General features: G+C 47.0%; 1 protein-coding gene across 2 annotated transcripts; it reads right to left on the bottom strand.

Annotated features, from left to right (window-relative positions):
* Window positions 1–363: 363 nt before the first annotated feature.
* Window positions 364–16,862, bottom strand: RHEBL1 (RHEB like 1). 2 transcript variants are annotated; one of them, XM_079965715.1, is made up of 8 exons: window positions 16,772–16,862; window positions 11,356–11,427; window positions 8,915–8,982; window positions 8,496–8,578; window positions 6,855–6,911; window positions 5,290–5,337; window positions 3,135–3,219; window positions 364–577 (listed from the first exon to the last, which is right to left on the bottom strand). In XM_079965715.1, the coding sequence occupies exons 1-8, from the start codon at window positions 16,821–16,823 to the stop codon at window positions 488–490; spliced, it is 555 nt and encodes a 184-aa protein (XP_079821841.1). In that variant the 5' UTR covers window positions 16,824–16,862; the 3' UTR covers window positions 364–487. The 2 variants fall into 2 exon arrangements, with proteins under 2 accessions (XP_079821841.1, XP_079821842.1); XM_079965716.1 differs by lacking the exon at window positions 16,772–16,862 and adding an exon at window positions 11,976–12,020.
* Window positions 16,863–17,803: the final 941 nt, after the last annotated feature.

Raw genomic sequence — 17,803 nt, 5'->3', positions numbered from 1 at the left:
CGACTTGGAAGAGGCACAGCTGAAAAACCCAAAAAACTTACATTCCGCTGCCTCCCCTTTACGCCGAATAGTGAACAGACACCTATGTGTGTAAACTTGTGCGCCTATGAATTAAACGGTTATAAATATACAGAAGAGCTCCTCCGTCAAAAAACATAAATAGATCCTGTTGTGCTCCCACACCCTCCCGGATCTGTAAACATTTGGCAATACATATCTATATATCTATATATATATATACATATACATATACACATATACATACACAGATTGCTTCCAGCAAACGAATGTGCAAAACGTAGCCGTCTTGTATAGAGGACGAGCAATGAGGTATACTGTGTTTGTGTGTGTGGATTACCCGTAAGCTATTCCAGACCTGCTCTTCAGGGCCTCTCGGGAGCTGCGATGCCTGTCCTGAGTTGGCCTGACTCTTGCGACACCCCCCTCCCACCAGCAGAACGGCTTCCGGCAGGGAAAAGGAACATCGTCACATCAGGATACAGCCGCGCTGTTCGCCATAGGAGTTGTCCACACGATCGATTTCCTCAATGATCCTGGTGAAGACACCTTGGGTCATCTGTGAGGCACAGAAAGGCAAAATGCATCTGGGTTAAAGGTAAAGGTAAAGGTACCCCTGCCCGTACGGGCCAGTCTTGACAGACTCTGGGGTTGTGCGCCCATCTCACTTAAGAGGCTAGGGGCCAGCGCTGTCCGGAGACACTTCCGGGTCACATGGCCAGCGCGACATCGCTGCTCTGGCGAGCCAGAGCCGCACACGGAAACGCCGTTTACCTTCCCGCTGGTAAGCGGTCCCTATTTATCTATTTGCACCCGGAGGTGCTTTCGAACTGCTAGGTTGGCAGGCGCTGGGACCGAGCAGCAGGAGCGCACCCCGCCGCAGGGATTCGAACCGCCGACCTTTCGATCGGCAAGTCCTAGGCGCTGAGGCTTTAACCCACAGCGCCACCTGCGTCCCTGCATCTGGGTTACCCAAGAGGAAAAGGGGGACGCTGCTGCGTTTGTCAGGCTTCGGGGAATCGGATGCCTCCCCCGGCGGCAGGAATTACCATATTTTTCGCCCTATAGGACGCACTTTTTCCCCTCCAAAAATGAAGGGGAAATGTGTGTGCGTCCTATGGAGCGAATGCAGGCTTTCGCTGAAGCCTGGAGAACGAGAGGGGTCAGTGCGCACCGACCCCTCACGCTCTCCAGGCTTCAGGAGAGCCGCAGCGCCAGCCCCACAAGGTCGGGGGACAGCGGGAAGGCGGAACGCCGCCATCCCTCTGTCTCCTGATGTGGTTTGGAGGCTGACGGCGGGGAGACGCGTGCTTCTCCCCGCTGCCTGCCCCGCAAGCTCCGGGGACAGCTGGGAGGTGCAGCGCGTCCTCCCGCTGTCCCCGGACCTGGTCTGCAGGCGGGCGGCAGGGAGAAGAGCACTTCTCCCCGCTGCTGGCCCCACAAGCGCCTGGGGGGGAAATAAAAAAAAAATTCTTTATTTCCCCCCCAAAAAACTTGGTGCGACCTATGGGCCGGTGCGTCCTATGGGGCGAAAAATACGGTAAGCAGACCAAACAAAAGGAGCGTTCTTACCAGATAAGTTCTTTAACAATCACGCTATAAAATGGCGTTGCTCCCAGTAAAGGCTCACCCCCACCATCCCGATTAATCTATGTCACTCCTACAATGGGTAATCCCAGAATACCTGAAGGAGCGTCTCCACCCCCATTGTTCGGCCTAGACACTGAGGTCTAGCTCCGAGGGCCTTCTGGCAGTTCCCTGCTGTGAGAAGTGAGGTTACAGGGAACCAGGCAGAGGGCCTTCTCGGTGGTGGCGCCCGCCCTGTGGAATGCCCATCCCTCAGAAGTCAAGGAAATAAACAACTATCCGACTTTCAGAAGACAAATGAAGGCAGCCCTGTTTAGGGGAGTTTAGGGATGTTTTATCGTGTTTTTAATATTCTGTTGGGAGCTGCCAACAGTGGCTGGAGAAACCCAGCCAGATGGGCAGGGTATAAATATTATTATTATTATTATTATTATTATTATTATTATTATTATTATAAGGGGGGCTTCAGGAATGCAGTCCAATGACACTGAATCTGCCAGCTGAATCCTAGTGCTCTTCGAGCTGCTCCTCACCCAGTATTTCCCAGCTTTCCCCCTCTGGACTATGCCCTTCTGCAAACTGCTATTCTAAATCAATACTGTCCTCCTGCCTTTGGGAAGGTTCAGAAAACCCACCATTCCTCCTCTGTCCAGTCCCTGACATTTTGAGGATGGCGAGGATCCTTCTGAGGTTTGCAAGGATGGCAAACCCGTTGGCCGCCAGATGTTGCTCCACTCCAATGAGCCCCAGCCAGCACAGGCGTGGTTATGGGAGTCCAGCAACACGGTGGGTGGGTGGGTTTGTACAAGGTCTCTATCCCTGTTTTATGTGTTCTTTGGTGAGGTGTCTGGGCCAGGGGCAAGTCTCCCTTCTGCAACTGGAAGCACTTGTGAATACACCTGCACCTACCTTTGCAATTATCTTATGGAAGAGTAAACGTAAAGGACCCCTGGTTAAGTCCAGTCAAAGGCGACGATGGGGTTGCGGCGCTCATCTCATTTTCAGGCCAAGGGAACCGGCGCTTGTCCACAGACAGCTTTCTGGGTCATGTGGCCAGCAGGACTAAACTGCTTCTGGCGCAACAGAACACCGTGACGCAAACCAGAGCGCACGGAAACACTGCTCAGCTTCCTGCCACAGTAGTACCTATTTATCTACTTGCACTGGCGTGCTTTCGCTGCTAGGTTGGCAGAAGCCGGGACAGAGCAACAGGAGCTCACATCGTCGCGGGAATTTGAACCGCCGACCTTCTGATCGGCAAGCCCAAGAGGCTCAGTGGTTTAGATCGCAGTGCCACCCGCTTTACAGGTAGTAAAGAATAAGTGAGAAAACTGCCCATTCCTAGATACAGGGGCTCTGAAATTCTGGAAGCTATTAACAGAGGCCGCCTGCTAATTCCACATCAAAAACAAAGTCATGGCAATGCTCAAACCGCGGGAAGAAGGGGAGGTTTCTGTGGACATCAGAAAGTCACATTCGGTTCCTCTCTTTGCCTCCCAGTGCAAGAGCACAACAAACAGGTATCGTACCTGGTTTTCTTTTGCCGAGGATTCCAAGAACACGGCGCCCCAAGAATCGGCAAGCTTCCGGCCTTCGTCAGTCTTCACCTGACGGCTAAAACACACACACAAAGGGGAGGAGATGAAAGCAGGGGAGACATCAGTTCACCACTATGTTTTACAGGTTGCCATTTGAGACACCTGATGCTGAAGATCTGGGACCGGAGAAGCAGCTGGGTAAAATTAATGAAAATAAATCAGACAGTGCTGTATACTGCCCAGAGTGGCTGGGAAAACACAGCCAGAAGAGTGAGGTATAAATAATAAAATTATTATTATTCCTATTATTATTACTTTGCATGCCTGAAAAAAGGTATGGGTGCGTTATAGGAAACATTTGGACAAGTACAGAATTATTTAGGACATTATTTGGGTTGCAATATTTTGTTTTAGGAACATGGGTGGCGCTGTGGGTTAAACCACAGAGCCGAGGACTTGCCGATCAGAAGGTTCGAATCCCCGCAACGGGGTGAGTTCCCGTTGTTCAGTCCCAGCTCCTGCCAACCTAGCAGTTTGAAAGCACGTCAAAGTGCAAGTAGATAAATAGATACCGCTCTGGCAGGAAGGTAAACGGCTTTTCCGTGTGTTGCCCTGGTTCACCAGAAGCGGCTTAGTCATGCTGGCCACATGACCCGGAAGCTGTACGCCGGCTCCCTCGGCCAATAAAGCGAGATGAGTGCCACAACCCCAGAATCGGCCATGACTGGACCAAATGGTCGGGGTCCCTTTACCTTTATTTTGTTTTTAGAGGGCGAAAGAATAAACTTGTTCCCATCCCTGCTAAGTTCTCATCTACATTCAAACCTTTTGACTAACACTGATGCGTTTCGAAAACTTTTATTGCCTCCACGAGTACTAGAAGCCTCCGGGGGGGAAAAAAGCCACCAAAATGCTGGATTTGCCTCTATGTCAATCGTAAGAGTCCCGTTTTGATGCAGAAATGTTTTACATTTCAGAAACGCGTGACCCTGATCCCTAGAATCAGGAACCAACAGACTCCTTTGGCGCTTACAACAGGGGCCTATTCAAGGCAGAATTCTACTTTGGAATGTTATGAATGTTTGGAATATGGCAAGATTGGAGCCCAGCAAGAAGATAGGGGTCGGCTCGCACAATGCACCATTTATACTGTGGCAAGGCGTGCGCAAGCATACCTAGTGTGAGAGAATACATGAAAACAACCCCCCCAAAAAAACAACCCTCCCATTATAATTATCATCATCAAGGAATGATAATAGAAACAATCTTCAGTTAAGGGAAGTTGCATGTGATCCTAGTGAGAGACATAAAGAAACAGCATTTGTTCTAAGAGATCAAAAATTTAACCACAAAAAAAAATTGCCTCCCCAATCCCAAAATGGCTGCTTTTATGCCCGGTGTGTGAAAAGAGACAGACTGAAGCAAACAGATCCCATCCTTAAGGCTCTGGCTGTATGTTCTCAGCACGGTGGATTTGATTTAAATTAAATCAATTTAAATCACGATTTAAATCAACAGTCAGTAAGACTTGATTTAAATCACTAGTCAGTAAGAGTTGATTTAAATCTTTTTTGTTACAGAAAGACTCATTCTTGCTGGTATAACCTTAATATTTACAACCAGAGGAAGGTTTTATTTTTGGAATAATAAATTTTCAGAGTGGTTTTTACAGTTCTATCAAAAATCACTGACTTGGTTATACTATTAGAAATACAAAGACAGGCAATTATGAAATTATTGTTTCTATTTGGACAACGTTTCTGCTGCACTTTACCGGAAGGAGAAAAACAATCATTTCCTTAATAACAATTTAAACAATCTATTTATCTAAGACAATAACATTATAGCATATTTGTTAACCGATGTGAGTTTTAGCACACATGAACAACTCAAAACAAATCCTTATTTCCTGATGAATAGCCTTTGGACTATAATGTAACTTAAACAGAAAACTGTCTTTAGAAAGATTTTCCCTCCAAAAGCATTTTATTTTAAAAATCCGATTTAAATAAAAAAAAATCTGATTTAATTTTTTTAAAAATCCGATTAAAAAACCCCCAAAACCCTGCTTTTTTATTTTTATTTTTCAAAAATCATTGATTTTTATCCACCCTGGTTCTCAGGCGAGAGACGGCAAAGCTCTTACCTTTCTAGAGACAGATCAGCTTTATTGCCAACAAGCACTACAGGCATCCTGCCAAAGGAGAAAGGGACACTCTTAGGAAAAGTGGAAGGCTCAACCCCCAAACCACTCACCAAAGCACTTCCAGCAGCCAGGGGTTCAGCATGTTACCAGCTGCTGCCTCAAAGGCTGCTCTTGCATAGGAGCTGGCAAGACAAGAACTGTGGGACTTCTCTTGCAAGGACATGCACTTCTGATGGGAACTGCTCCTTTCCTTGCAGAACTCAATCAGAAATTATTTCTGCATTTCAGGGGGTCGCACCCAATGACCCACTTGGGGTCCCTTGCAACTCTATGGTTCCATGAAACAATTTGTACCATGTCACTGTGTGTCGTTTAAGAGAAGGGTCTCCCAAACTTGGGTCTCCAGCTGTTTTTGGACTACAACTCCCATCATCCCTAGCTAGCAAGGATGAGCGTTCAGGGATGATGGGACCTGTAGTCCAAAAACAGCTGGCGACCCAAGTTTGGGAAAGCCTGGGCTTAGAGGAGAGGTGGAGAAGTTGTGATCGTCCATTGGACCCATAGCTGTCAACGTTTCCCTTTTTTTAAGGGAAATTCCCTTATTCCAAATAGGATTCCTCACAGGAAAAGGGAAAAGTTGACAGCTATGATTGGACCTCAACTCCCATAGTCCCTGAACTTTGATCAGACTGGTGGCTAAAAGAAAAAGCAAGCATTAAAAAACAATTAAAGAAGGTTAGAAGTAAAACTATATACATATACAGTCGTACCTTGGATCCCAAACACCTTGGTACTCGGACGTTTTGGCTCCTGAATGCCGCAAACCCGGAAATGAGTGTTCTGGTTTGCGAACGTTCTTTGGAACCTGAACGTCTGACGGGGCTTCCGATTGGCTGCAGGAGCTTCCTGCAGCCAATCAGAAGCTGTGCTTTGGTTTCCGAACGTTTTGGAAGTCGAACGGACTTCTGGAACGGATTCCGTTCAACTTCCAAGGTATGACTGTATAAACTCTATTAAACCATAGAAATAATTTCGAGAAAAACAGCACATATTATTGTAACACCACCCACACTATGCAGTAAAAGAGCTATGATACCACTTTAAACAGCCATGTCTTCCCTCAAAGATTTCTGGGAGCTGTAGTTTGTGAAGGGTGCTGAAAGTTGTTAGGAGAACCCTCACAGACCTACATATGTGACTGACTTTTGGAGGCACATGCCAAGCACATGCCCACACCTCATAGCTGTCAACGTTTCCCTTTTTTAAAAAAAAAATAATAATAATTTTTATTGAATGATTTTATGTTACAAGAAACAATACAACCATACTACCACTAAATATAATTAAGAAATAAAAATTACATACATCAATATTTAGTTTGTTATTTACCGTCTTATTTCCTCCCAAACATTCCATAGAAAAACACACGTTTCCCTTTTTAAGGGAAATTTCCTTATTCCGAATAGGATTCCTCGCAAGAAGGCTCGCAAGAGCCTTTACTTCCATTCTAGAATTCTTTCCAATTGTGCTCTTTCTTGCCCGCACGCCACCAAATTAATATTTACCTTGTCTTTCCTCTGCTTTCATATAACTTGCTGTGTAAAGACTTTACCACTTGAAAACTGAGAAGAGAGAAAAGAGGAAGAATGATAGAACGTCACTTCTCGAACACAAGACAGTGTCACTCAGGTTAAGCTATACAGACCATATTCACGACAGGCATTTAAAGCACTATGGCACCCCTTTCCTTTCACAGAGCTACAATTCCCAGAGTTGCCTGTGAAGAAGGATTGACTATGATGAAACCACTCTGGGAACTGTAGTTCTGAATGTGGTCCTACTGATTTGCACGGAAGTAGAAAGCTCAGCATGGCTGATCTTGTCCCCCATTCAAGTGCTTAGCTCCAACAATTGACTGGAATATGTGAAAAAATAGCATTAATCTGAATGGTTCCATTTAGAACAGAAAAAGAACAGAGGCCATCAGTTGTGGAGCATTTGGAAAGGGTTATGGAAACGTGGAAAACTGGAATTGGAAAGAGAAAAATTAAGGCTAATACTGGACCTTCTCTCAAATCATTTGAGTAGATTTGCAAGGCAGCAAGGCTCTGTACCATCAACTAGGGCTGGGTGATATATTGATATACCATCCATAACTGGTTTTAAGTCCATAGCGTGAAACTGGTTTCATAATTTTTGACCAGGCAATATAGTCGTACCTTGGATCCCGAACGCCTTGCAAGTCGAACGTTTTGGCTCCTGAACGCCGCAAGCCCAGAAGCGAGTGTTGCGGTTTGTGAACATTCTTTGGAAGCCGAACGTCTGACGGGGCTTCTGTGGCTTCCGATTGGCTGCAGGTGCTTCCTGCAGCCAATCAGAAGCCGCACTTCGGCTTCCGAACGTTTTGGAAGTCGAATGGACTTCTGGAACGGATTCTGTTTGACTTCCAAGGTATGACTGTATCGTGAATCATGATGTGTGTGTGTGTGTGTACGCGCTATGCAAAAACCACAATGTGGGAAAAACCGTGAAGCCAGACAATTCCTGCAGCCCATTAACTCTGCCGACTCAGTTCTCCACCTGCCTCCTGCAGGGGGCAGCGAATCACAAGAGCAGGCACCGGCAAAAAACACAATGCAGGAAAAACCCGTGAAACCAGCCAATATTGTGATATATGGGTATATAGTGGTACCTCAGGTTACGAACTTAATTCGTTCCGGAGGTCCATTCTTAACCCAAAACCGTTCTTAACCTGAGGCGTGCTTTCGCTAATGGGGCCTGCCGCTGGTGCGTGATTGCCGTTCTCATCCTGGGGCAAAGTTTGTAACCTGAGGTACTACTGTATCATGATGTTTAGCTGTATTGCAATACAGTGGTACCTCGGGTTAAGTACTTAATTCGTTCCGGAGGTCTGTTCTTAAGCTGAAACTGTTCTTAACCTGAAGCACCACTTAAGCTAATGGGGCCTCCTGCTGCCACCGCGCCACCAGAGCACGATTTCTGTTCTCATCCTGAAGCAAAGTTCTTAACCCGAGGTACTATTTCTAGGTTAGTGGAGTCTGTAACCTGAAGTGTATGTAACCTGAAGCGTATGTAACCCGAGGTATCACTGTACTGAAAACCAGATATCGCCCAGCCCTAAGGTCAACCAACCAACAAGGCTCAGAGCAGCCTCCATCAACACACCAAACTCTTGTCCTTCTTACCTCTTGAGAGATGTAACAGAATACACCAGCACGTAGCCATGAATGCCAATGGTAAATGAGTGAGGCAAGATCGTGTATTCATCCTGGACAGAAACAAAACAGAGAGGAAGAGGCTCTTTGATTTCGATGCGTTTTGTGAATCTGAAGACAACCCAGTTCAGCAATCAGCCCATTTTGAAGCCCATGAATGCACACGTGTGTGGACCATGAATGCACATGTGTGTGGACCATGCTTCAGAACGTGACTCCTGCCCAGATAATGGATCTCTGGCAAAGTTCAGATGAATTTTCTCGAGATACCTCCCTGCACTATGGGCCTGTCGGGACCGTGTGTCAAAGCAAGCAATTAATCCCATAGGCCACAGTGCTGCGGGAGAGCAGTGAAATATCAATAGACAAACAAAGACAACCTCTCTTACCTGCCCGGCAGTGTCCACTAGTTGCAGATGGAATTCATCCTTTCCCAGCATCAACATCTTGTTGTAAGCTAAAGTGGGAAGCGAGGGAAGAAGGCAGTTTACAGCAACGTTGTGCCTGCTGTACCCCTCCCCAAACTAAGCCACATCCTTGGCTCCACCCCAAAGTTCTGTGCTCAAGCTATTTTTATCCCCCCTTTCTCCCCCTGCCAGCTTAGTCCTCGGCCAGCCACTATAATCTGTCCCTTGTGTCCCCATCACTGCCTGGCTGTCAAGCCAATGCTGTTTCACCTGAGCTGAGGAAGCAACAGCAAAGCGATTGCTTTCACGGAGTCTTCTCGCAAAACAGATATTGGGAAAACTCTCAACAAGCAGAGGCCTTGAAAATATTGCTGTTATGGCTTTTATGGCTTTTCTGCACGTCGTAAAAGTGTTTTAAAAAAACCTGGGGTGTAGGAGAGACCCACAAGGGAGATAATAATAATAATAATTTATTATTTATACCCCACCCATCTGGCTGGGTTTCCCCAGCCACTCTGGGAGGCTTCCAACAAAACACTAAAATACAATAACATATTAAACATTAAAAGCTTCCCTAAACAGGGCTGCCTTCAGATGTCTTCTAAAAGTTTGGTAGTTATTTTTCTCTTTGACATCTGGTGGGAGGGCGTTCCACAGGGCGGGCGCCACTACCGAGAAGGCCCTCTGCCTGGTTGCCGGTAACTTGGCTTCTCGCAGTGAGGGAACCGCCAGAAGGCCCTCGGAGCTGGACCTCAGTGTCCGGGCAGAACGATGGGGTTGGAGACGCTCCTTCAGGTATACTGAGCCGAGGCCGTTTAGGGCTTTCAAGGTCAGCACCAACACTTTGAATTGTGCTCAGAAACGTACTGGGAGCCAGTGTAGGTCTTTCAAGACCGGTGTTATATGGTCTTGGCGGCCACTCCCAGTCACCAGTCTAGCTGCTGCATTCTGGATTTAAAGAGTAAATTGGCAAGGAGAGAGTGTATGCGTATGTTGGACAGCTAAAGCAGAAATGTACAGCCACAAAAGCTCAGGTGCAGATATGGATTGTTTTGATCACAGCCATTATGTTTTTTGGAGCATCTGCCTGGAGTAAATTAGCTTCCCCCAAAGCAGCTGCCGAAGAAGCTGGCTGCAAAAGGACCCCTGAAACTTTTGGCTCCAGTCACTGCTTAGTAGAAGCAGGCAAAGCGGTTCTACAAAACAGCCCGTCCACATCCCACGGGCAAAGATGTTCTTCGTGTGTGTCGTGACAGCTTATATCCAGATCCCATGCAGAGTTAGATTCACCTGATTATTTGCAGGGTAGCACCAGAATTCGCAGGAGGTGCATTTGCTCAGTAGGAATGGAAAGCCATTCTGCATGTGCTCAGGGGCACATTTACTCTTCTCCCACCGGCTCGTATAAATAATAATTGTCAGCTACCAAGCCCAGGGTGGGACGCAGGTGGCGCTGTGAGTTAAAGCCTCAGCGCCTAGGACTTGCCGATCGAAAGGTCGGCGGTTCGAATCCCTGTGGCGGGGTGCACTCCCGCTGCTCGGTCCCAGCGCCTGCCAACCTAGCAGTTCGAAAGCACCTCCGGGTGCAAGTAGATAAATAGGGACCGCTTACCAGCGGGAAGGTAAACGGCGTTTCCATGTGCGGCTCTGGCTCGCCAGAGCAGCAATGTCACGCTGGCCACGTGACCCGGAAGTGTCTCCGGACAGCGCTGGCCCCTGGCCTCTTAAGTGAGATGGGCGCACAACCCCAGAGTCTGTCAAGACTGGCCCGTACGGGCAGGGGTACCTTTACCTTTACCTTACCAAGCCCAGGCAGTTACAAAGGAACAAAAGTGGCAAGCTCCAATACATGCACAAACCCCAACAGACTATCGCTAAAAACATCTGACGCCATCCCAACTCAGGGAAATGTTTTGGGTAGATAAATCTCCCCCCCCCCCAAAAAAAAGTAATTCCCCAGAAGTGATCACCACACAGGGCAAACCGGAAGTGGACAAGGCAGATTTATGGGGAAACTGGCCTTCAGATAACCTAAAAAATGTTCCGCTGTATGAAGTGGGCGTGAGTGGCAGCCCCCTTCGAAAACAGGAAAGGACTCTTGCGATGAGGGAGGGTTTGCGGCCTGGCAGGAAGTGAGGAGAGGTGCTACTGAATCCGTTTATCACTGGGGAGAAAACACTTGAGCTTTCCACACAACATCCTAGCTATGCACAAGAGCTATTTGACTTTTAGCATCACCTGAAACCCAAAACTGTCCGTTTTTGCTTCGCTTGGTACAGAAATAGGGCTCTATTGCTCTGCCCATGGGTCAAAGAAAACATAAATCTACCAATGATCAGGACCTCCCTCTATCTTGCTCACTGCTTGACTATAACAAACAAGAGCCCAGATATACCCAGAAAAGACCTAACCACAACACTTACTGCTTTCCACTGTAGGATCATAACACTCCAGAAACTCCCCATCAATGAACTGGTGTGCAAGGGATGTTTTACCTGAAGAGGAAAGATGAAAAAAGAAAGCCTTGCCTCAGGTGTGCTCTTTGGATCTCAGCAGCCAATAAACTCAGCATTCAGAGAAAAACAAACACCTCCAGCAGATCCCCCCAAAATTACACTGATTCCCAGTTTAAGATCACCCCACCTGTCAAGGAAATTCCCATGCTTAAGTTCTGGGGTGCGGTGAAACACAGTGACAGAGCAAAGTAATTTAGTTTTAAACCACTATCATCCCTGTGATAACACAAGGTGGGCAATGGACAAACGGTTGAGAGCTCTAGAATAATCTGGAGGAACTCAAAAGAGGCAGGGGGAATTATTTCATGAAAACCTAAAAAAATGCAAATGTGAATTTTTAGCCTGGTGACAGATCTTCAAAGGGGGGAAGTAAATAATGAAAGTTGTCTTCATGGTACTATTTGATATACAGAAAACACTAGCACATTCAGTTGATTTGAAGATCTGATGTGAATTTGCGGAGTGGAGGGCTTTTAGGGGGAAACACTTCATCTTTGAATATACTTGTCACAAATTGTGGCTCTTACATTTCATGCCTTCTGGGACCCTCTGTTTACAATTTTCTTCATACTGGAGCCTGTGTATAGATGGGCATGCCCGCATATATTCTTAATACCTGCCAGGCAATTATAAACTTCACACATTCAATAAAAGTGTTGTGAAACTTCCCTGTTTTTTCTTATCCTTTACAAACTGTACATACAGATACAACCAGTCCACTTGTGGACTTTCTTACACAAAATGACCTGACAGCAGAAGATCAATGCTAATTCTCTTTAACTTTGTGCACTGTTGAATACAACAACCCTTTGTGTTTAAAGCGCCATAAAACTCTCGATGGTTAATCCTCAGTGGTGCTATTTCGTGCTTTTAATTTTTAATTTTAACAAATTGATTACATCACTCGGTTATTCAGTCAAGAAATTTAAAATATACTCATTGCTTAATATCAATTATCTTGTTGATTCCCTCTTAAACAAATTCATCTACTAAATTTCCAGCTCAATGTATATAAGCCTTTGCAGAAGTCCCATTACTTTCAGATAAATGAGCACAGGACTACAGTCTTAGATATATGTACCGTGTCTCAAATCCTGCAGTATTAATCCAACTGAGATGAGAAAGGGTTTCCGCCCCCCCCCCCCCGTACAGTGAAAAGTAATCAATATGTCAGCAGCTTTTAGCCAGTACCAATTTGTAAGTCATTGTTTTGGGGTCAGTTCAGGCAATGTTGTTTTATTTAACGCCATCAAGCAAATACAGCATTCAGTATTGCGGATCAATATTTGGATATATGTATCAGCTATGGGCTCCTCCTCACCATAAATTGAGTTTGGCAACACACACACACACACACACACACACGTCTCTGAATGCAAGGAGACTGGCTCATGGGCTGCAATGTTGCGCCTAATTAGGCTACAAAGCTGGTTCCCCAAGGCTGTTTGTGTGTTGCCAAGTAGTCTGGAGGAAAACAGAAGAGCCAGACATCTGCTGGTACATGCAGAGTGGGCCTCATCTCATGCCTTGGGGGAAGCCCACAAGCCCAAGAGGTCATCTGGAGCAGAGGATGGGATGAGCAGAATTGGAGAAACATCATCATCATCATCCTTTTCCTGTATTTTTGAAATAATAATAAATAATAATAATAATAATAATAATTTATTTATACCCCGCCCATCTAGCTGGGTTTCCCCAGCCACTCTGGGCGGCATCCAACAGAATATTAAAATACAATAACCTATTAAACATTAAAAGTTTCCCTAAACAGGGCTGCCTTCAGATGTCTTCTAAAAGTCTGGTAGTTGTTCTCTTTGACATCTGGTAGGAGGGTGCTCCAAAGGGCAGTTGCCACTATCAAGAAGGCCCTCTGCCTGGTTCCCTATAACTTGGCTTCTCGCAGCGAGGGAACCGCCAGAAGGCCCTCGGCGCTGGACCTCAGTGTCTGGGCAGAACGATGGGCAAGAGGTCTTTGCTCTTTCTTCTTCTTGGTGACAAAAGAAAGGGCTGTGCCCAGGTACGTAAGGATTTAGTGAACTAGCCAAACATGTTGCATCCCACCTGCTGGACCATGGAGGAAGCGCCAGAAGAAAAAAAGAAGACCTGCAAAGATTTGTCTCCACGATGCAGCTCTGGGGTGTATTAACAACAGTTAAATTTGGCATATTGCTCCTGCACTTGCCACATGAAAGGATCTGGGCTCACGTTCACATCTTTGCACATAAGTGTGCACAGAACAATTTATGAATCTGTTTAGCCTGTACATCTTGTTGTTAACTCTTGCCCTCCCACACTCCTCCAAGATCTTGTAGCTGAGTCAGCATCCTTTTTAGTTCAGCCACAAGGGAAGGGATTTATACAGTATGTAGCTAGTTTAACAAAGGTCCATATAGTTAAAGCTATGGTTTTCCCAGTAGTGATGTATGGAAGTGAGAGCTGGACCATAAAGAAGGCTGATCGCCAAAGAATTGATGCTTTTGAATTATGGTGCTGGAGGAGACTCTTGAGAGTCCCATGGACTGCAAGAAGATCAAACCTCTCCATTCTGAAGGAAATCAGCCCTGAGTGCTCACTGGAAGGACAGATTGTCAAGCTGAGACTCCAATACTTTGCCCACCTCGTGAGAAGAGAAGACTCCCTGGAAAAGACCCTGATGTTGGGAAAGATGAAGGGCACAAGGAGAAGGGGACAACAGAGGACGAGATGGTTGGACAGTGTTCTCGAAGCTACCAGCATGAGTCTGACCAAGCTGTGGGAGGCAGTGGAAGACAGGAGTGCCTGGCGTGCTCTGGTCCATGGGGTCACGAAGAGTTGGACACAACTAAACGACTAAACAACAACAACAAAGCTAGTTTAAGATGCTGCTCTGTTGCAATTCTCTACTGCAGACTAGCTTAGCCGGGTGCCTTAGATCCGAGTCTAATACACTAGAACAGCCGCCCCCCAACCTTGTGTCCTCAGACTACAACTCACATCAACCCCAGCTCACATGGCTCTACTGGTTCCCACTAATGGGAGTTGTAGTTCAAAACATCTAGAGGGCCCTCGGTTGGGAAGATGGCAGTACGGATTCTTAGAATTCTCCTTCCTATGTTGAAAGAAATATTTCAAATTCCTTGAATGTTTAGGAACTTGGGCAACCGGACACCCAGGGTTCTTCCAATCCAACTTACGAGAGCCTTCTGACATCTCTAAATTATCTGTGAAGCAAAGAGAGGCTCTTTATTCTTTTTAATATGGGCTCTAATCACAGGAAAAAAGGGGCAACACCCAAGAAACAAAAGTAAATTGAAACGTGAAGTCATTATCTTAACCTCATTCAGGGGAATGATATGGCCGGACAACCCCCTAAATCACCATTTGTTTGCATGCACAAGCAACAAGACAGTCCCAAGGCACTGATGTTCAACGCTGCAAGAGAGCAGAGGTGCGCAATTAAATATGGCTGCATTTACCCATACCAAACATGGAACATTTTGTTTTGCAACAGCCCCACACCAACAAAGCAGAACTCTTGCTACAGCTTGACCTGTTCAAACAAGGCACAGATGGTTGTAGGAGGAGGATCAACAACCCAAACATTACGCACACAGGGTCCACGCCAACTAGAAATGTATTAACCCCTTCTGTCGCAGAAAGGACCCCTAGCCTTAAAAGCAAATTCTCACGCACAGGCACATCGAGATTATATTACCCACCCAACTCCAAGGAAGAAAAGGCTGCCAAAGGCTTAATATAAGAAAACAAGCCATTTCACCACCCAGCCTCCCATTATGACCTCTGACCTCTGGTCATTTCCTCCCACTGCATGTGGATTAATAGAAAACAGACCCCAAGTGACCTCTTGCATTTGTGTTCAGGGAAGAGGTCAGATGAGCAGGGAAATGTGCGTGTGCAAATAACTCCCCAAGGAGAAACTAGGAAAGGTCAGGCAATAAGCTGTCCAGAAGCTACAAGTTTTCTGGACTCAGGAGCCGCTAAAGCTTTTCTGGACAGGCAAGGAGGGCTCCAGTTCACTATAAATAGGTGACTAGGGGAAAAGGGGGGGGGGTGTTACTCTTGGATGAAAATGCATGCAGAATTTTAACTCCGTCACTGCAGATCTGCACAAATCCCCTCAGCAACTTATACCTAAACAAGTATTTGATAGGACATGCTAAGATTTGACGTTTGGGGCAGGAGGCTTGTAATTGCATTGTGATTTCTCCCGAAAACACACACACACACGATTTTCCCCCTCCCCCACGCACTTGGCAGAGATTTATGGCACTTTGCAACAACTATTCTGTGCAACCAGCAAAGGGAGAAATGTATCTATCTCAGGATGTACGAACTTCGAGCCCAGGAAGCTCTCAGACAGGAAACCCACAACATAAGAGAGCAGGGCAGCCCATCCCCAAACACCGGCTGCTCAGAGAATCAAAGGGCACCAATCCCCACACTGCCCCGTTTTCCGTTTGGCCTGATCCTGTCAATATTCAAGTTCTACGATTTTGGTGCCTGCCCCTTCCCGATATTTTAAGCATGAAGATCAGGATGCAGGTGGTGTTACTGTTCTTATTTCCCAAATCACCCCCTACCTACATTTCCGAAGACCCCAGCAAAGTCGCCCATATAATCAGACCTACCTGACTAGTCCTAGACCAGGGAAGGCTCTCCCCCTCCCTCCCCCTTTAAGAGAGAGCTGTAGAGAAAGGAGGGAATCTCGGGCAGGTGTTCCTGGCGCGGACACACCTGCCGAAATCCTCCCTTCCACGCGCGCACCTCCTGCTAGAAAGGCGCAGAAGCGCCTCTCCGCTTTCTCACCTGGAGGTGCCGACCCCCCCCCCCGGTCCTCTCGCATCCCTCTACAACCAAAGCCTTCCCAGATATATAAAAAAGTCATTTATCCCAGCTGCTCCCAATCCTCGCCGCCTTCCCCACCCGCGCTCCGGATGGCAAGGGCTGCTCCGGGCGCACCACGTGCAGCGTCCTCGCCACACGCACCAGACCCGCTTCCTCCTCCTCCCACGCTTTCCGGCCACCCCCCACACCCCACCCATGGCATGCTTCCAGACCAGCCCCCCCCCCGGGACCCCCACTCCGCGCGACCCCCTTCTTAGCACCCACCCGTGATCCTGCCCGCCCTTCCCCACGCGCCCTTCGATTGTTCCAAGCCTCCGCGGCCAGACCCTCGTGCAAGCACCTCTCCCCCCCCCCGCAACGCGAGGAGACCCCCCCCAATCCTTGCCACCTCCCGAGCACCCACCCCCCCCCGGCCACGTGCCCCCCTCTCCTCCCCGGGTGGCACCCATCTCTTCCTCGATCTGGACCACTTCCTCACCCACAGAGCGATATCCCAGGATCACGACCTTCCGATAGCGCACCAGCGGCATGGCCCGGCGCAGGGCGTGGGGAGGGAGGGGGCGTGGGGTGCCGCAAGGCGGGCGGGCCGCGCGATGAAAGAGCCCGCCGGAGAGTAGAGCCGCAGGCGCCGCCGCCGCCGCAACTACAAACGCCCACGTGACCACAACACTGGCCTACAGCCGCCGCTCCTCATTGGCCCCGGGGAAGAGGGCGCGTGCGCGCTGCGGAGGTGTTCCCGTTCCATTCATGAAAAACGGCGAGGGGGGGAGGCGAGGCGCGGGGGAGGATGCGGGGGCGTTTCCCGACGCGCAAGTGAGGAGCTCCGCCGGGCGGGAAGGCAGCCGGGCGCTTAGCGGACCCTTCCCTAATAATAATAATAATAATTTGTTATTTATACCCTGGCCATCTGGCTGGGCTTCCCCAGCCACTCTGGGCGGCTTCCCAGAAAATATTAAAATATGGAAGAAATTTAAAGACTATTTGAATCAATACTGTAACATTAAAAATTAGAAATTACTTGAAAGTACCAAATAGGCCTAGGACTAAATTAAGGGTTAGTTAAATAAATGAGATCTAGAACCTTAAGAAAAGTTAAGAAATTTTACTTTAATTGGAATATTGTGTTTTAATAATGCTGTTAGAAAACTGCTACATTTAAATACGAGGAAATTCAGATGGGAGGGTTCAGAGGAAGTCCAAAACATGTTTCTGAGGTTAGAAGTTTAAATAACTAATTAATTTGTGTTGTTTAGATGTTTGTTGTTATGGTTTTTTATTTTCTTTTTTGTTTATATTTGTGATTTTGTTTTTGTTTTTTGTTGTAGTATGTGTTATATTTGTAAGAAACTTAATAAAAACTATTTAAACAAATATATATATATATATATTAAAATACCGTAATACATCAAACATTAAAAGCTTCCCTAAACAGGGCTGCCTTCAGATGTTCTTACTTTGCGCAGTTCCTCCGTGTGTTTACTTGGAAGTAAATGGCCTCGAGCTCAGTGGG

This window comes from Podarcis cretensis (assembly GCF_951804945.1).
Source record: "Podarcis cretensis genome assembly, chromosome: 2".
In the NCBI taxonomy this organism is placed as follows: domain Eukaryota; kingdom Metazoa; phylum Chordata; class Lepidosauria; order Squamata; family Lacertidae; genus Podarcis; species Podarcis cretensis.
This window is presented reverse-complemented; position numbering and strand designations above follow the sequence as displayed.